The following is a 19,892-nucleotide window of genomic DNA, read 5'->3' as shown; positions in this document are numbered from 1 at the left end:
TCACTTGCATGGGGCCTCAGAACCAGTGCTGCTTCCCAAAGGCTTTCATCCAGGGGCATCAGCTCAGAGAAGCTGAGTGACCAAGCGGCCACCCTTCTTGTCTCTTATGGAAATAGGAAGATCAAGTGCTCCTGGGAGGGGTTCTTTCCCTGATGCAGCTGCCCTGGGGGATCAGGGTCCTGAACAAGCAGGGATAGGACCCTTTCCTCAGGAGAGATGATCATGAGGTTGGGGCCACGGCCTACCTGCCTTTGTGGAATCAGGGGCAGAAATGATCAAATGTGACTGCCTGAGGACTGAACCCAGGTCCTTAGGAGTTACAGCGTGGAGGGCAAGAGACCCTGCTGCAGGGAGGGAGCCCGGCGCGTCTCCACAGAGTGCTGCCCTGAAGACCAGCCAGCATTGTGCTTGGCGCCTACGCAGCTGGCCCTGCAAGTGTGGGTCAGCTCAAGTGTCCCATTGTGTCCATGGAGCATCTTAAATTGTTGCCAAGGGTGGAGAACTGAATTATTGACATTTTGCCGCAGATCATTTCCCGTCAATGTCCTCGTTTCCTCTCGGGATAGTAGAGCTTGAGTTACATTAAATTTAAAGCATGGAAAGATTCTTAAGTGCCTTATCACTGAAAATATCTGCAGACATTTAGCTACATCCACTTAAAATGCTCACTCTGAAGCCATGTTAGACTGACTGTATGTTTTCTGTGAACTCCTTTCTGTCTTTGACCTTTTTTGCTTTTTGACTCAGCAGGAATCATGATTTTTTACTTCAGATATGAGAATAGGCTTAGAATTTTTATTCTCCATTCTCTAGTGATGTGTCCTTTTGTGAAAATATATGAATTGTTTATAGGATACATCAAATTCACGCGTGTAGAGAGGTCAGCTCTAGTAATATTGTCCTTTAGGGACAATATTACCTGGTGTTGTGTTGGTTTTGTTGCTGTTTCTGAGGGAGAAACAATGGGGGAAAATGGGGGAAGCAACAATATATATACTAGATGCCAAGTAAACACTGAGTAGGAACAGGAGAAACCTCAGTTCTGAAGGAAAGCTAATTTTCGCCCAGGCTCCTTGATCAGCTGGGCTGTCATCTTTTTGTAACCTTTTATTTTTTTTAAGATTGATTTATTTATGCATACAAGAACTGGGGTATAGGCTAGAGGTGTGGGGGTGAGAGACAGAGTGGGGAGCAGAACAGGTGGATCTACTGAAATCCACTGCTGAGGGGAGCAGCGGGTGAGACAGGAGAGGTCTGCTGCGCCATGTGGGTCAGCTCCCTGGCCGGGGATTGAACTCACGGCGATAGCTTGGTAGCACTGTGTCTCTAACCCCTGTGCCACCAGGGAGGCTCCCCTTTGTGTAACTCTTTAAAATAGCATAACTCTTTATCATTTTTATAACTTTAAGAATAAGTACAGTTCTTCTCTCTGAAATGGTCACATTGCTGTGTAGGAGTCTTATCGCCAGATAATGAAGATGCGACCCAAAGACTTGAAGAAACGGCTGATGGTGAAATTTCGAGGAGAAGAAGGTCTGGATTATGGCGGAGTGGCAAGGTGAGGTGCTGGCTGACTCCCTGGGGCTGTGGTGTGGGGGTCATCAAAACCGTAAAAAATACCTTGAGAGAGATGCTGTTGGCCCCTTGCTGGCGTTGATCTCGGAGCAGTCAGGACTGCAGAAGTGGCCTCTGGCGAGTTTCTTAGACTAAGAATGCCGTGCACCTGCTCGCTAGCATTGTAGCTGATCAGGACGCACATGATCTTCACCATTAATTTACTTCTTGTAAAGCTGGAATTAAACTTCTAAACTTAACCCTTTCTTATCTTGTATGAACCCGAACCATGAACTGCTCCTGAAGTTAAAATGGAAGGCAGCTTTGCTTTCCTCACTACAGGAATCCCACGGGTGAGAGAAAAGTATGTCAATTGCGTTTGTGTCAAAGGAATTTTGTGAAAATGAAATTTTGGCCAACATTATGAAATGATTTTAAGAGTAGAATAATGGAAAGTTACTCTTTGCATCTTTGAGACAACTGCTCATCTGCTCTTTCAGCTCTTTCTTCTAATAGATATCTTTATATTACTGGATCTGTCAGGTTCAGGTATTAACGATTGATGTCATGATTTGTGGTCATAGACACAGATGGACTGGATAATGGTGATGAGGGGAATGTAATTTCACACTCTACCTTCCCAGTTAAGTAGGATCAATAATTTTAATTCTGTTATTTTCTTTATAACTGTATGGAATGTGTTTTCACAACTTTTTGGTTTATCCACCAGAGAAGTTTTCTCTCAACCCCTCTTTTTCATAAGAAAAGGATATTAATGTTCCTGACTTTCCCTTCTGATCCCTTTCATGTTTAACCTCTCACATTCTATCTGTAATGTTACTTTCACATTGTTTTCAAGGTTGAAGACTTATAGTCTCGTCTGGAACCAGAATTTACTAATAAATAAGTCATTTCTTGTCTACCTGTTGCCTATAAGAGTCAGTACCTACATAGTTTATATGATGATGATGTAAATGTTCACGAAAGGGCTAATTGCTATTCTACAATTATCCCTTTGGATACATTCTAGTTTATCCCAGAGTTTTTCCTTTGTTAAAAACCAGGTTTTGTCCTTATTGCCCTGTTAAATTCAAAATTCTTAAGGCCGGTGTCACCTGTAACACCTGCCAGAGTGACCTGACGACAGCCTGATTTTAGTCACTTCTTCACCGAAGTTTTGTCCCCTCTAGGACCTCCACCCGCCCACAGATTCTGCCACCTCTTTTCAGTCCTGCACCCCTGCGGCCCTCGTATCCTCCTCAGCCCAACCCGCCGTGCGCTTGCTCCCTTCTCTTCCCGTTTGCTGTACTTGCCTGGCCAGACCCCAGGGTCAGCCTTCCCTGCAGCGACCCCGAGTCCACGCTTGTTCCTGTAGGAGAGCCCCTTTGCTTCTGCTGTTACCTCATGGCCAAATGTGCTGTAACAAGTCCCTTCGCAAAGTAACGTTCCTCCCCCGCAGCCTTCCCTGCACTACATCCCCTTCCTGCCTAAGCTTTGCAGAGGCAGTAAAGGCAAGCAAAGAAAAACAATTAGAAATTCCAGGGAGGCCTCCCCTGGTGGCGCAGCGGTTGAGCGCTGGGCTGCAAAGCTGCCTGCAGCCTCTGCAGCGCCGGTTCGATCCCCGGCCACCAGCGAGGGTCCCACATGGCGCAACAGACCTCTCCTGCCGCCCGCTGCTCCCCTCAGCAGTGTACTTCGTCGGACTGTCTGTTCTGCTCCCCGCTCTGGCTCTGGTGAATTCTCTCACCCTCCCGCACTTCTGACTGCCCAGTGCTTGTATAAATTAAAAAAAAGAAAAAGAAAAAAAGAAATTCCAGGGAAAACAAAAATTTGTTCAAGAGTACTTAGTTCTTGGTCATCCTGCTTCTCCTGTCCTCTCCCTCATGGCAGAACCCCGCGCGAGTGTGTGTGTCCCTTGTCCTGCTGCCTTCCATGTGCCTCGTTTGCTCTCGAGCCCATTTCCAGCCCATCTTTCTGCCCTGTGACCAGGCCTCCGGTGGCCTTCACCTCACCAAAGCCAGTGCAGGCTCCCGTCTGTCTCGCCGGGTCTGTCAGATGTTCTTGCTCACTCCCTTGGTTCCAAGGACACCCCTCTCTCCCGGCTTCCTCACCTCCAGGCCCCTCTGCCGCTGCTTCCTTCTCGTCTTTCTCTGGACATCGGAGGGCCCTGGAGGAGGGCCCTGGAGCGCACCCTGGTGCCTCCCATGTGCGCTCCCCGGGCCACTCTCCAAGCTCTGTGGCCTGAAGTGCTGTCTCCGTGCTGAGACTCTTGACTCTCAACCGCATACCTCTGCCTTCCCCTGTGCCCTCCGCTCCAGACTTGCTTACCCACCTGCCACTCATCTCGTCTTTATTTTTAAAGCTCCTTAGCCCAGCCAGTCCTGACTGTTTGATCACCCTGGCCTAGCTCCCCTAGCCCTTCCCTCCTCTCTAGATGGCCCCTCAGCTCCCCTGGCCCAGACGGTGAAGTCGTCTCCCTCCAGAGCCAGTCCCCACAGGCTCCCTGGGGGGGGGGGGGTAGCCCCACCCCAGCAGTGTGTGGTGCTCTCTCCCTTGCCCTTTGACCTTAGAACTGCAGCATTTTTCAAACTTCCCATTCACATCCTTTCCTTTGTCTCCTCCCACCCCCTCACTCTTGGGTACATCTGGGTTAGGGAGGGCGCGGAGGTGCTTTTCCTTAACAGGGCGCTCACCTTGGAACTGCTTCTCCACAAGAAATATTTTCCTTTTACGTTTCTTTCTTGATCTTTTTGATCTTGAGTCTAGAAATGATCTTTCTCTTGGCAGTGTAGCTTCCGTTTGCCCTTCATAACACTAATTCCATTTCCTGGCAAGAGGTCTAGGTTTTCTGTCCCCTTCTCCCATGAGGATCTTCCTACTTAGTCATTCATTTGTCCTAATGGTTCACATTGAACTGCTTCCATTTTCTCTTCCATGCCTTTTCCTTTGTAATCTCGGGCTTTCTCAAGTGTTCATCTCTCAAACTGTTCAGTGACCCGTTTTCCTCTGCATGTCTGGGTCGTGTGTATGTTCCCAGGCACACAGCGGGTTGGCTTGGTGGGAGTTCTGCTCCTTCTGCATTTTCCAAGGAGGCCAAGCTTCCACGTGGTAAGCCCTTCTTGCAAGTACTTGCCAGCGGGAGACCCCCGTGATGGTGGCAGAGGTACCCAGTGCCGGCCTCCTGCTCCCCGGTGGCCCCCAACACCTGCAGTCCAGTCTGGGCTCTGACCTTTACTCCTCCGCCCTTGCAGCGATTCCGTAAGGCTCAGTTCCCTGAATTCAGTCCCCTTGTGCCTAGGCTGTTTTGTTTCCTGCACTGAAATCTCACTGAGAAAATACTGCATTTGTTCTGATTCTTCACAGATGCAGTGCCTTTATTCTTGTAAAAACAGTACATTGATTTTAGTTCATATAAATTTCAGACCAAAACAAAGTGATGGAATCAAACTCAAAAGAACAGAAAGGAGCTGCCAAAGATGAGACTCCAGGTCTTAGAAAGCCTCTTTACTAGAGAGGCAACTCCCCGATTATAATCCTTTGATTCAACCCCAAGTTTTGGGGTTGGGATTTAAGAAGAATTGTTTTCATAAAAGTCAAGACCTGCAAATGTCTAGACAGGGTGTGATTAAAATACAAGCAAACACTCCGAGCTGTGGACAAGGTATATGACGTATGTTCTAGAAGCAGTAAGAGAAGAGCCAACTATACAGGCACAAGAATGGATGGATGTAAATAGTCCGTGTGCTCCTGGCTGAACAGGATGCAGTAGTGGGAGCTGCAGATCCTGCTCTCCCATCTCGCCTGGGCTCTTATTGTTTCTTGGTGCTCAGATTCTTCCTCTGTCTCACTGTCTGGGAGAGGGGTAGAGACTCAGGCTCGTGCACGTGCGTACGGGCTCCTTGTCTGCTTGCTGGCGCTCCATTTGCACGATTTTCCGAGTTTGACGCTGAGCCACTTCTCTCTTGTGCCTGTATAGTTGGCTCTTCTCTTACTGCTTCTAGAACATACGTCATATACCTTGTCCACAGCTCGGAGTGTTTGCTTGTATTTTAATCACACCCTGTCTAGACATTTGCAGGTCTTGACTTTTATGAAAACAATTCTTCTTAAATCCCAACCCCAAAACTTGGGGTTGAATCAAAGGATTATAATCGGGGAGTTGCCTCTCTAGTAAAGAGGCTTTCTAAGACCTGGAGTCTCATCTTTGGCAGCTCCTTTCTGTTCTTTTGAGTTTGATTCCATCACTTTGTTTTGGTCTGATTATGTTTTGCATATTCTCACAATTTTCGTGGACAGATTGTTTGCATCTGTGCTTGTCCTTTTTCCTATCCTTTCTCAATATTGTATATTTTCTATTTGAAAAAGAAATTCCAGAATAAAAATTGTGGTTGCTATCTTAAGATGTATCCATTTGAAAGGAATTTTGAGTAGGATGAATAATCTATTATTATTGTTATTATCCAGTTCAACTGGATAGGAAATTCTCCAGCAGGGACCTCCCTACGCTGTGAAATGCTTTCTCCTGTTTTATAAATGTTAATAACAAGTTACAGTAGAAACTAGAATCAGCAAAAGAAAAAACTAAAAATGGCTCATCATTCTGGAGTTAACTCCTGTCACCTTATTAGTGTAAATCCTTCCCATCTTTTCTGTGCTGTAAGTATGTATTTGTGTATCTGTGTACACACTTTTTAATTCCAGTGGGATCTTACTGTTTTTTTATGGCACTTTTGTCTGTTATTTCCACATCACTAATAGCACCTGAGAGTTTGATCTTTGTGAAGTGGTAGAGAATATTAGCTGAGAGGTAAGAAGACTAACGAGTTGCTGGGGTGGCAGGAGTTCTAGTTAAACAAAGTCTTTCTCAACTTGAGTTGTTGTTGGCATTTTGGCCAGAGAAGTCATTTCTGATCCCACTGGAAGTGAGTTTTACTTCATTAGGCTTATTTGTCCAGTCTGAAAAATCACTGTTTCTCAGAACCAGGTATCCTTACCAGTTGCTCATTTCACTTTGTTATTTTGCCCTTCTAGGGCATAGTGAATTCATCCTTTTGTTAAGACCTACAACTAGATATTTTAACAGATATAAAATGCTTTTTTTGTTATTTCCAGGGAGTGGCTTTATTTGTTGTGCCATGAAATGTTGAATCCATACTATGGACTCTTCCAATATTCTACGGACAATATTTACATGTTGCAAATCAACCCAGACTCTTCAATCAACCCTGTAAGTATTAATGAAAAAAGAGGTAGGAAAGTTAGTTTGTAGACTTACTGAAAGGCAGAGAACTGGATTGAGATGGTTGATTTCAATCCTGTATTTTCAGTGATTGGGATCGCTGGGTGTGTTGCTTTCAGGGGGAACAAGGGTGAAATTGAGCTACTTATATGCCCAAAGCACCTAATTTGAGGGGATGTGTGTATGATGACTGTATTTATTGATGTTATTCTGAGAAGCAGGGTACAAAGCCCATCTTCTGTCCAATACATTGGAATATTCTATAATTGGCCCAGTACTTCCTTAGCTCCTTGCTGTAGAAATGAGGAATAAGCAGCAGTTTTTGAATGACTCACCCAAAATTGGGCAGTAGGTGAGTGGGGGACTTTCTAGGCGCCCATGTCCTGTGGTTCGTACCTTGCACATGGCCCTTGAGGTGAGGCAGGGCCAAGCTCTTTTACAGTCTTTTACCAATCTGGAAATCCTCTGATGATAAATCTGACCTGAAAGCATAAAGGTGAGGTTCCATAGCTCAAAGCCAGAATGGCTCTGGTTTTAAATATGAACAATCCAAATAAAAACCATTTACTTTACTCTGTGTTTGCTTTTTCCTTCTTTAGATTTCTCTCCTTTCTTGAGGGCTCAGGGGAGAGAGGGCAGACTAGGAAGGCGCTTTTTGCCTATTGCTCTTTATTTCCTTTGAGAGCAAAGGGAAGGCAGCTTCCTAGATGTGTGACCCGTGCAGGTCCAGACTTGTTTTCTCTGCTGTCACCAATAATAATTTTTGTAGAAGGGTTCTACATTTTCATTTTGCACTAAGCCCAGCAAATCACAGAGCAATTCTGAGAAGGTATTTGAACTAAGAGCCTATAAAATGTCATTCAGGTGATCTATCCAGAAGACATGCTCTAAAACTCGACTGAGCAGCCGCCTTTCACGTAGTCACGAGTGAGTCACTGAGTCCCTGTTGGGCTGCTGGAGATTGTCACCCTGAGGGTCATTTTCCTAACGAATTCATGTTCTCTGGTGCCCCCTACAGGACCATCTGTCCTATTTCCATTTCGTGGGGCGGATCATGGGCCTGGCTGTGTTCCACGGACACTACATCAACGGGGGCTTCACGGTTCCCTTCTATAAGCAGCTCCTGGGGAAACCCATCCAGCTCTCGGATTTGGAGTCCGTGGACCCAGAACTACATAAGAGCTTAGTGTGGATACTGTAAGTATTAGTTCACCATTCGGTTGGTGGAAAATTCATACATACGGCGTCTTAGTGTATGTCTGCTAAATACATTTGGGGTGTGTCTGGGTACTGATGCATGTGGATATATTTTGGGACTAGATGTGAAATTGAAGAACAAAGATGTCTTACAACCAGAAACCTAAAAGTAGATTTTTAAAAAGTACTTAACCGGCTTACTTTCCTCGTGATGTCTGGCCAGTTTCTTCTGTTGTTCCCTTGAATTATTAGTGTCTGATCACAAATGTTGGCCCCCAGGTCTGGAGTTGGTTAGTTTTTGATACTCTGGTGTATCTCCAGTGAATGTTTGGTCACCTTTGTTTGGAATTGTCCTAGAAATATTAAATGCCACAGGCACAATTCCATGGTAAACCCTAACTGTCGTGGGTCCCTGTGAATGAGCCAGTTCCACAGAAAGGAGAGATCCAGGCTGTAGCAAAGGCGGGACAAGCTGGCTGACTGTCCAGGCTCAGGCTGTGACTGTCCTGCCTTCTGGTGGGCCCTCATTTCACATGTCCCAACTTGAAGTGGCCTTTTGCAGGGGTGAGGGCATTCTGCCTATAGAAAGTCTTCCACTCTCTTTCCAGAAATATGGCCGATTAAGGAGCCAAGGGTTAACTTTCAACTACCTTTATTGTTTGAACTGATACATTTGGTGTGACTCCCTGTGGGCTGACTGCATTTGGCTGTTACCTCTGCGTGTGTCCTGCCTTTCTGCCCGTAGACTTAGTTCACAAACAGGTTGCTGTTTCTCATAAAATCACAGAATGGGGGAGCTGCTGTCACCCTCGTGTGAATGAGAAAGCCAAGAGCAGGGATACATGGAAATGGGGCCACGCTCTCCTGCCCCGACCTGAGTTCTGTGCTATTGAGGGTTCTCCTTTCCTTTCAGTGTCTTCCTCTCTCTCCTGTTCACTGCTGTGTGGCGGCAAAGCTCTGACCCCCCTCTTCTGTTGTAACTTCACAGAGAGAACGATATCACCCCCGTGTTGGACCATACCTTCTGTGTGGAACACAATGCTTTCGGGCGGATTCTTCAGCATGAATTGAAACCCAATGGCAGAAATGTTCCTGTCACAGAGGAGAACAAGAAAGAATATGTCCGGTAATAGTGGTGGTGGTCACCAAGGGGGCGGCGCCGTTCTGGGACAGTGCTGGGCACTGCTGAGATCAAGTTTAGATTGCTGAGGTTCCTCTGCTGTGTGATGTTTACCTGTCCCTGCCAGCATTTGTGACCAAATTCACGTTAACAGAAGGGACTTCCAGAAACTGTTGGGTTCAGCAGTGGCAGCCATGCTTGGAGGAGCCAGATGTAACCAGGGCTGACTGTGGAAGGGAGAATAATGATTTCAGAGCCCAGTAAGGGAAGGATTTTCAAGGTACCATTTGATTCTGGGTATGAAAGGAGAACAGGAGAGGAGGCCTAGAAGCTTCTTTGAGATTAATCTCAAGTCTACTCCACTGTAGTCGGTGTTCTTGCCTCTTTTTTTTTTTTTTTTTTTAGAGGCATGTTTTATTTATTTGTTTGTTTGTTCGTTTGTTTTTTTGTTCATATATGCACTGGGTACAGTCAGAAGTGCGGGAGGGTGAGAGAATTCACCAGAGTCAGAGCGGGGAGCAGAGCAGGCAGAAGGACCAAGGTACACTGCTGAGGGGAGCAGCGGGCGGCAGGAGAGGTCTGCACGCCATGTGGGACCCTCCTCCGGTGGCCGGGGAGCAGCCGGGCATTGAACTGGCGCCGCAGAGGCTGCAGGCAGCTTCGCAACCCAGCGCTCAACTGCTGCGCCACCGGGGAGGCCCTGTTCTTGCCTCTTAATCAAGGCAAATGATTAGTTACTTACATGGAAACTCAAAACATATGGGCACATGGGTGTGCAAATTGTCAGGCAGTGCAGTTCTCACACTGGCCTGTACAGTATTTTCAAAGATACTTTTAAACTATGGCAGTTGCTATAACAGGTCAGGTTAAATCCTGTTACTACTAGCAAAGCAGCAGAATTTATTATGAACTTGATCCTTAAGCTAGGCCCTGCCGCCTCGTGGGGCTGTGCCCTCTAGCGGGGAGGCCTGGAGGGTATGCGTTTGGCTCAGCAGATGTCAAAACCTGCTGAGAGCATTTTTTTCCACAGACCACTTGGTATTGCTTCCAACCTGTGAATTTTTCTTTCAGGTTATATGTAAATTGGAGGTTTATGAGAGGAATAGAAGCCCAGTTCTTAGCTCTTCAGAAAGGGTTTAACGAACTCATCCCTCAACACTTATTGAAGCCCTTCGACCAGAAGGAACTGGAGGTATGTGCCTTCTCTGCTGTGCCAGGGAGGGGCGGACGCGACAGGCGTTCTGTCCTGCTCCCTGCTGCACAGTGAGGCGTGCGCTGCGCCTGGGAGGATGCTGGGTTCCGAGAGCACGGCGAGTGCTGAGTGAGCAGGGAGTTGGGTGTTTGAGCCAGTTCATGATAAGGTGAATTTATGGCATTGGTGGCACTGAATCTAGATACGTCTCGGGAAGTTGGTCAAGGTGTTTTGTGGCTTTCCCTATTTTTTCTTGGAGTTCCTGACCCTTCTCCTGTGCAGTCAACTTCAGGATGGAGAAAATCTCATATACAACCAAACTCTCCCACAGTATCAACTTTTTGTTTTTATTCTGGCTATTTTTAAATTCAGAACAGAGTGTCTGTCTTCTCTGGTCATGCTCCATGGACTTGAACATAGTGATTCATTCCTTACCATCTCTTGTTTGGTATCAGATAGCCAAAGCCTTTAAAGCTGTTCAGTCCTTCCGCCACAGTGAGATTCCTGGAGTATGTGAGCTGAGAGGGGCCTCCTTGGGCGAGCAGTAGCTCCGAGGGAATCTGTAGGCGGGCTGTAGAAGCGCACAGGCCTCTTCCTGCGTTCTCTTCTCTTCAGACTTTAAAACCAAGCATCCCTGGCAATCACTGTGATGTGGCCTCGGTATGGTCCGCTCTGTTCAATCTTGCAAGTCAATCAGTTCTCCTGTCAACCAGAAGAGCAAACCCCTAACACAGTGGCTGGGCACCACGGTCGTGGCAGGATTTTTTAATCTTACCTAAATATGTGTCTAGTCTACTTAGGCATAACTGCTTTGCTTTGTGATCCCAGTTTTTAGCTCCTTTTGTATATTCGGAACCTATGAGGCATGTCTTGACATTGGTTTATACATTTTTAAAATAACTGGCCTTTCCACACCCTCACAGTTGATAATAGGCGGTCTGGATAAGATAGACTTGAACGACTGGAAGTCCAACACTCGGCTGAAACACTGTGTGGCTGACAGCAACATCGTCAGGTGGTTCTGGCAAGCAGTGGAGACCTTCGATGAAGAGCGGAGGGCCAGGCTCCTGCAGTTCGTGACCGGATCCACTCGAGTCCCTCTCCAAGGCTTCAAGGCTTTGCAAGGTGACTGATGTGGAGGCGAGGCTAGTGTCTCTATGCGTCCACCTGGGTTGTGCGCTCTACAAGGCCGTGTGAAGGACGGTGTGATGGGGATGTTATCCTGAAATTGCCAGTAGGAAATGATGTGACCCATATCTTTTCTCACAGATGCTCGGCACTGCAGAGGCGCTCACCTGGCAGATGCTGCTGGGGAGCATGTGTAGGTTCCCTGCACAGCACAAGGTCATGGTGTTCTGTAGGGCACATGAATCCTGGCACCTTCACTGCTTTCAGAAAGCTGAGGGTTTGTCTGGTCAGGCCCATTCACCCTTTTCTATCTCCGTGGGGCTGGCTTACCCAAAACCAGCTGGACAGTTGTGGGGAGCTACTCCTGGTCTCTGGCCCCACAACTGGCGGCTCAGAGGGCCTGCTCTGAGGACAGCGGTCATGCTCACACTCCAGCTTTACTTGGAACTGTTGCTGTTGGGAAGACTCACCTGCCCTGTGGCCTTATTCTTTCCCCTGGAAAATGCCTTGTGTTCCTGGGGAAAGTTCCAAGGGAATGGCCCCAAATTGCCTGTGGGCAAGGCAGCCTGTTATGTCACCTCCTACCCTTAGGGCTCGGGGAGAGTGTGGCTGACACCTGGGATAAGGTGAAGGCTGCTGATGTTACTGTTACTTAACTCACTGCACATAGACAGTGCACTTAACTCACTGCGCCTAGACATCACATGTTGTGACTCAATATCCACATTAACCTGTGGGAGCCTCTGAGAGTGAAGGTTCATCCCATTTCCCTGGCTTGGGTTCTGAGGGCCCTCATGCATGGCCAGGTCACCTGCCGGTAGAATTGCCACGACAGCTGTGCCATAGCTCCTGGGCACTTCAGCCCTCCTGACCATCCGAGTGCCTGACTGGGAATTCGTATCCCCGTGACACAGATGGAGAAAGCAGGACTCCCGAAGGCCGTGGGATTGATGTATCCCCCGGGGAAAAAAACAGGAATCGCTAAGTAGTAAGCGGAGCAAGAATTCAGATTTTGTGATTTCCCCATCTTGCTTTTGATATTCTCTCCTATGTATTATTTACACAGGGTTTCTTTCAGCTGGAGCAAAGGCTCACAGGGCGTGAGTGAGTGTATTCCTGCAGGCCTGGGAGGGAAGAGGCTCCTGACTGTGGGCTTCCAAGCCCCATCCGCCAGGGAAACACTTTGCTGGGCCCACTTGCTAAACTTTCCTGGTTTTTTTTTTTGGGGGGGTGCGGGGAGAACCAACAAAAACCTGTCAGAAGGATTTTATCAGCCAATATTCCCCATAATCAGATAAATTTTAGTTCAGTGACTGTAGTATCCAGAAGGCGAGTCAGCCCATGCAAAGTGTGAACAGGACATGCCAAACAGGCTATCCCAGTGCAGGAAGCACCAGCGATGTGGGTGAGGAGCGCGAGCACTGGCAGGCAGGGACACACTGGGCTCTGAGGGCCCATCCCCCGGCAAGAATGCTCCTCAGCAGCACTCGGGAAGCCTTGATTTCCTGGAGATGGATCTAGAAGGTGGAAGGCAGCAGTCAAAGGAGCAGCCATTTCCTTGCCCAGGGGCCAGCAAGGGCCACAGCCAACTGGGTACACAGTCAACTGGTACTGGCTACTCGTCCTTTGCCCATGTTGAAAGAACGTATCTGTAAATCTGTAGGAGAGAATATTTCTCAGATCCGCCTTTCCCATTAACTGTCAGTGGTGGGTCTTGGCAGCAGGGTGTCACCTGGGTCGGCTGAGCCTTTCGCAGCAGCAGAGGAGGTGCTGGCCAGCCTGGTGCCCTCCCTGGCTAAGTCTAGAAAGACCTGAGCAAGGAAGGCTTCAGTGCAACCCGACCCTGCCTTCCCCTACCTTCCCCTTCAGAATTGGTTGACAAAGTGGCAGTTCAAAGAGCAGAACGAGTTGGTTTTGAAAGTGTTACCATGGATTCATTTCTTAATCTTCTACACAGTTCTCAGTGTCGTCCCAAGGCTCTGAGGCGAGAGGAGCCTGCTCTAGTATCAGAAGGCCCGTCTGCTGCTGTCATGTGGGTCACTAGCTTCAGGGCCCTCCTGGGCCCTTTGTCCCTCTCTCTGTCTCTCGTCCCTGCCAGCTCTGGCTGGTTCCTGGCTCACTTAGGTCTGGAGTTGGGCTGGAGCGGGGAGCTAGAAAGCTGTAGACACTGGAGCTTTTGGGTCTCATGAAGAGATGGAGGTGGGCTCATGGTCAGTCACGGCCCACTGGAAAGCCCTTATAGGTTTCTTCCTGGCCCTATGATTTATAAAATTTTGGATTTTTGTTGGTAGCAATGGTACCTGAAAAGAGTTAAGGCGAAGATTATTTATAAATTGAATTTTGCACATTAATAGGTGGCAGATACATTTTCAGTATAGGACATTCCCTGTAGATGATTCCTTGTTTTAAGGACCCCTTGGAGGGAGAGGAGCTACTCCATTCCATGGGCTGTGGTGCTGGCCTAGGTGCCTTCCCACTGCCTCTGCCTGGAGAGGGGTCAGCATCCTGTCTCCTGCCCTTTTTTTTTTTTTTTAAGATTTATTTATTTATTTATATAAGCACTGGGTACATTCAGAAGCACAGGAGGGTGAGAGAATTCACCAGAGACAGAATGGGGAACAGAACAGGCAGATTGACGAAATACACTGCTGAGGGGAGCAGCAGGTGCGGCAGGAGAGGTCTGTGTGTCATGTGGGACCCTTGCCGGCGGCCGGGGATCGAACCGGCGCTACAGATGCTGTGGGCAGCTTTGCAGCCCAGCACTCAACCGCTGTGCCACCAGGGGAGGCTCCTATCTCCTGCCTTTCTTACCACACTGCGGTGCTCTGCCCGCAGTGGGCCCAGCTGCTCAACATTGCTGTTCAAAAACACACCACTGGTGACTTAACAGATTTTCACCCTTGAAATCCCCGCACTGGTCAGGGTGCAGCATGAGATGCCCCTTCCATCTGCTCCTGTGACTTTGTATAATCTGGTATTAGTCCTTGGTGGCCACTGCAGGCAGCACACCAAGGGTGCGGGGAGGGTTGTGCTGCCGTGTGAACTGCATGGCTCTCTGTCAGAGCAGCTCACTGGACACTGGGCTGAGGGTGTGGTTGGCAGTGGGGCCAGGCTCTGCCTTTGAAGTGCGTTAACTAGAATGTTGTCTGTAAGGCTCTACAGGCGCTGCAGGGCCCCGGCTGTTCACCATCCACCTGATCGATGCAAACACAGACAACCTTCCCAAGGCCCACACCTGGTAAGCACAAGTGCCGTGCAGCGTGCAGGCACTGGTTTGACTTTTCTGAGTTCATTTTCTTACGGTAGCGCACATTCCCTGCAGCTCCCTACACAGAGACCCAGATAGTGACTGGCAGTGTCACCTGTAAGGTGGTCAGAGTCTCTTGTGTGAAACCGAGATGTGGTTAGAGCTGGCATTTCAGCAGCAACCGGGGCTGCCTGCCTCTTGCTGGACGGTGCGCACACCTGCACTGATCAGTCCAGCAGATTGGAGCATTTACTGTGGAGCTGATCTGTGCTTTGACATTCTCAGTGCCCCGCTTTCCCTCAGAATCTTACCTACGGCAGAAAAATATATCCTCTAACATTTTAACTTAAATATATGTAGTGTATTGTTTCCTTTGTGATTTGAAAATCAGATGTCTGTACACTTTGTTCTGGAACTGTCTGTTGTGAAGAGCAGCCTCCTCCAGATCAGAACCAGCTCTAAATGTGGCTGAGATGCATCCCAGTGAAGGAAAAGTTCCGGGTTGGAACTGGCTCTGATCTCCTCCCTATGTGACTTCAGGAGTGTTAACTGATATGCTGACTGGGTTTTCCACATCTCTAAAATGGGCTAATAAGCTGTTCACAGGACAGTGGGGAGGCACCGAGCCCCCCACATAACCATTCAGGAGGGTGCCATGTGGACACCTGGCAGCTATATCCTCTCATGAGACTGTCCTAGAAGAGTTTAGTGCTGTCAGTGAAATGGGTACAGAAAATGGTTTGTGATGCTAAAGCCCCCCAAATAGGCTGCTGCTCCATTTAGTCTGACTCTTTCTTTACAAAAATCAACCTTAATTGCTCAAAGCCAACTCAGTCAGCATACTACTCTGTGTCCTCTGGGTCACAATTTTGTGTTTATTTGTTGAGATAATCGCTTCTTAAAGGTGTCTTTCTTTGCATAAACAATGGAAATTAACTTCCCCATGGAACTGTTGAGTCAGAAATTTAGTATTCATTTCATTTATCAGGGATTTGACACTAGTTTGGAAAATTTCCTCCAAAAACAAACTGTTTTCAAGACAGCTCCAGTTTGGTCTTAGATCAAGTCACTGAGGAACAAACAGCCATCGACAGATTGTTACTGCTGGCCAGCCAGCCTGGGTTATGGTGGTCGCAAAGGTGATATTCCTACTACGGAGAAGTAATTTCTCCCAAAGACAAGAACAAAAAAGTTAAGAGCTTTGTCCTAATATAACCAGTAAATAATAATTTTGTTTTAAAGATCCAGTTTTGCTATGTGGACTGGAAAATCTTTGCAGTAGAAGCAGAAAAGCATCAGAGGGAGTATCGAACCTCTTCTCCTCCCCAGCCCCCCAAGCTTAGTGATGAGATGCTCCCGTCCCCACCTGGTAGACACAGCTGCTGCCAGCTGTGGGGCCGTGATCTGCACCTCCCTGTCCTGGCAGGTCCAAGGGCCAGAACGCCTGCATTGATGCTGTCACTCTTCTGTCCCGACCCAGCTTTAACAGGATTGACATTCCACCCTATGAGTCGTACGAGAAGCTCTACGAGAAGCTGCTGACAGCGGTGGAAGAGACCTGTGGGTTTGCTGTGGAGTGAAGAGCAACCAAAGGCAACAGAGTCTAGCTCATGACCACCAGACCCAAAGCATACAGCTTTCTGCGCCTCCCGCGAGACTGGCTGAGGCGTGGGAATCCTAGATAACCCGAGAGAAGCGGTTATCTCCCCTCCTTTTCCTTGGGGGAGCGAGGGGGGTGGGGGGACTTCGGTTGGTGGCTCCCACCCTTATCTTCCTCTTTTATAACAGTGCCCCCACCCCCTGCCATCACCCATCCAATAAAATGCAGCCAGGTTTAGCATTTGGCTTCGGTCACACCGGAAATGACTACGGTTGTGCCACACATTGTGAGAGGCCTGCTGCCCCGGGGTACCGGCCGCGGTTACGGAACTGAGCGTGGCTTGATGAGGGCCCGTGACTGGTAGCTACACTAGCTATTCTAGCTCAAAGGCCCCTTTTTTGAGTTCAGCAGCTCAAATTCTAAATTTCTTATTTTGGCAGCCTGCTCTGGGTAGCAGATTAATTTCCAACTGAAAGAAATAACTGTATAAGATATGCTTATTGGAGGCTGGTGTCAAAGACCATGCTTCCGTTTTGGAAAGGTAAAGGAATGGGGGCAGCTTTCATTGGAAGCCCAGGGTATTTCTTTTCAGGGTGTCCTGAAAAATTTGTTTCGCATAGAGAAAAATCTTTCCTTTTAAGAATCCCCTTTGCCTCATTATCTATCCAGTTCAAAATATTTTTCCAGTGAAATCACCACGTAACGGAGCTTACAAAAGAACAGACCAAAGCCAGCCTTGGATCCAAGCAGCGCTTGCAAGCTCTGGCACCGGACATACGAGAGCGTCACGTGGGCCACTTGAATACTAACCAGCTATTGCGTGGAGATTGCTAAGAGCTAAACTAACAAAACAGAATCCGACTACGGCTGCTGGCTTGGTGCAGACTAGCTTAAAAGGGAGACTGCGAAGGGGACTGGATTACCTCGGTGACCTAATCCGCCCCAGTTACTGTTTTCCAGAAAGCAGAGTGTGGCTGTAACCCTGTGACAGCAGAGGGACAGTTCTAGCCCTGCTCATTCAGCTTGTCGCCACGTCAGATGGTGACACTAACAGCTGCTACTCTGTTCACCTGCCCAGATGTCTTTGTATGATGAGCGAGGCCAAAGCAAGACTGGACCCTAAATTTCTAATGCCATTTTCCAATTTGCACAGAGGTTCAAACAGTATTTTAACAAAGTGGCATGATTTCAGATGGCTAAATTTCAGTGACAAACTGCAGCAGCAACATAAGATTTCTTTGTTGTTGTTTTGGGGGTGCTATGTTAGCAAGGCATTTCACCGGTGGTCAAGTTCCGAGTTAAGTGTTGGGATCTGGCCACGGGGTGAGATGGGTTTGGAAGACGCTTTGGTTGTTTCACTGTTCTCTTTGTTACGAGTACCTTTTGGCTGTGGTGGGCTTGGAGACATACTTACCTTCTGCCGCTCACCCCTGTTTTGCTTGTCCCAGAATCACTTTGGGTTTCAGTTGGGTAGTGCGCAGACCTCTTAGCGGATACAAAACACCTGGACAAGAGGTTTGCTCAGTTTGGGCCCCGAATTGCTGACTGTGGTTCCAAAAGCTTCAAGAGCCGTGTTTCTGGGCTACTTAGCAGGTTATAGCGTAGAAGGGATGTCAAGGGGATTTGTTACAGAAGGAAAAATTATGAATGGATTTAAGTCTAGGCTAAGTTGTGGGCTTAGTCTTTGGAAAATTCTGCCTTGCCCCAGTTGGGTTCATCCTGTGTCTCACTTGCCAGGATGCTTTCTGAAGGTATTCTAGAAACTGGCTCCTGAATGACTGCTTCCAGGCTTCCCTGGTAGAGTGAAGAAATGAAAAATACCCACCTCTCCCCGGTTACCTCTCCTCTCTACCGTGAACCTCAGTGTTAGGAGGAGGAAACATCGGTCAGGTAACTGAAAGGACCTCAAGAGGGAGATAAGAAGGACCACCTGACTTCTGTACTGCTGTCCCAAACCTGCAGTTACTAGGAAAGAAACAAGGGTTTAAAAGACTTTGAAGCAGAAATGTATTTGGTTCCTTTAAAACTACCTTTTTGCTGTCAAGAGTCGGGGGAACGAGCCTTAGGAATGGCAGCTGCCAGCCCTTGCTGCTCTCGAGTGTCAGGTGTCACCTCAGCAAGATCTAGGTGGTGGTGTCCCGGATCCTCCAGGCCTGGGTCTCTGCTTTACCACTTGTGCTGGCGCATGGGCCCCCTCACTAGTTGAGTGTTATCATGGCATCTGAAAGCAGAGTTTTCCAGAGCTCCAGTTTACTGTGATCAAACAGCCCTTTCTAGAAGCACTGCACTTCTAGAACCTTAACATCAGCAGTGGCTGGGCCTTACAAGCCACCCTAAAGAACAGAGTGTGGAAAGCAAATGGTAAAGCTTCCAATTGCTCCACTTTGGGTCTGTGTGCGCCTCGTCCACATGTTCTAACCATTGCCCTGTGCAGCCATCCCAGAACACCCCCCCATCCCTCCTCACCTCTCGGCCCAGATGCTTCAGGGGCCCGGTGTTCAGGCTAGCCTCACTCAGTGGTCATCAGCCGACCCTCAGGGATGCAGCAAGCCGCCGCTCTGCCAATCTGCAGCTCGGGGTGACTAAATCGAGCTCTTGTGATTTCTGAAAAGAGAATCTCTTTGCTAGATGGAATTGTGGCCCTGAAGCTTGCTCTGCTGCATGGCCCGATTCAGGTTAGGTGGTCCTCAAATCTGAGCTGTCAGGAGTGGCCTTCTGCAGAGAAAATGCTCCCCTCCCCCATCTGCAGCCAGGCGTGTGCCATGTGGCAGCCTTCCCGAAACATAGTATGAATTTTTAAGATTTGTTTATTTTTGTTTCTCAACCACTTTATAATGTATTTTTTAATTTATTTTGTAATGTCTTGTTTTTAAGTGTTGCTGCTATCCTTGTTATCTTCCCACTGTTTTTATTGCTGATTTATTTTGTGAAAGTTGTACACTAATGTTCTGTTTTATGTCAAAATCAGAAGTATTTAAAGAAATACTAGTTCTATTTAATGTGGTTATGGAACCAGCTGGAAACACAAAACACAGTGATTGTACAGCAGGCTGGACCCGGGAGGTCAGGTTCATTTTGTTACATATGCAATAAACTCACAACTTTACATTTTTGGTGTCTGTTATTTTGGTGTAGAAATGAGATTCCAGTTTCTTTACCTTCCCACAAGACAGGAAGTCAGTGGTCAGAATTACCGGCAAGGCCTTTGAAGGAGAGCAGACAGGCTTGGGAGAGAATTGAAGAAACAAATGGGAACATGGCAGGCAGAGTCTCTAGCAAACACAGGCTGTGGAGTCGAGAAAGCTCAAATCTATTCTTCACACTGGGCAAATTTGCTGGTTTTTATATCTTTTACAGAGTATACTATTTTATCAGTTAACCACTGCTAAATGTTCAGTTCATTGAGATTATATGGTCACGATGTTGCATGACCACCCCCACAGCAAAACCACCGGTGGACACTTGGTGTGATTGCTGACTTGACAGGACGACAGCCGGCTAACGCTGTGCCTTCCTGCAGCGTCACGCTTAGTCTCAGTGGGTTTTATTGCCGCCCTGCTAAAGTTCCTAAGCATTATGCTCTTTTTAATATTAATTTTATGGAATTGCTTTAAC

The 19,892-nt window shown here is 47.8% G+C and overlaps 1 protein-coding gene across 3 annotated transcripts in view; it reads left to right on the top strand.

Annotated features, from left to right (window-relative positions):
- The window catches only part of SMURF1 (SMAD specific E3 ubiquitin protein ligase 1), a gene marked incomplete at both ends in the record, with an annotated part of 94,990 nt that extends 78,733 nt beyond the window's left edge, over nt 1-16,257 (top strand). For 2 of the 3 annotated variants that reach the window (XM_084249754.1, XM_084249753.1), the window contains 8 exons: nt 1,455-1,558; nt 6,667-6,781; nt 7,812-7,990; nt 8,979-9,116; nt 10,182-10,302; nt 11,226-11,427; nt 14,584-14,668; nt 16,158-16,257. In XM_084249754.1, the coding sequence (XP_084105880.1) occupies nt 1,455-1,558; nt 6,667-6,781; nt 7,812-7,990; nt 8,979-9,116; nt 10,182-10,302; nt 11,226-11,427; nt 14,584-14,668; nt 16,158-16,257 (1,044 nt within the window). The remainder of the gene's footprint in view (nt 1-1,454; nt 1,559-6,666; nt 6,782-7,811; nt 7,991-8,978; nt 9,117-10,181; nt 10,303-11,225; nt 11,428-14,583; nt 14,669-16,157) is intronic. The other variant, XM_084249755.1, reaches the window with a different exon arrangement.
- Nucleotides 16,258-19,892: the final 3,635 nt, after the last annotated feature.

Source organism: Talpa europaea (assembly GCF_964194135.1).
Source record: "Talpa europaea genome assembly, chromosome: 12".
Classification (NCBI taxonomy): Eukaryota; Metazoa; Chordata; class Mammalia; order Eulipotyphla; family Talpidae; genus Talpa; species Talpa europaea.
This window is presented reverse-complemented; position numbering and strand designations above follow the sequence as displayed.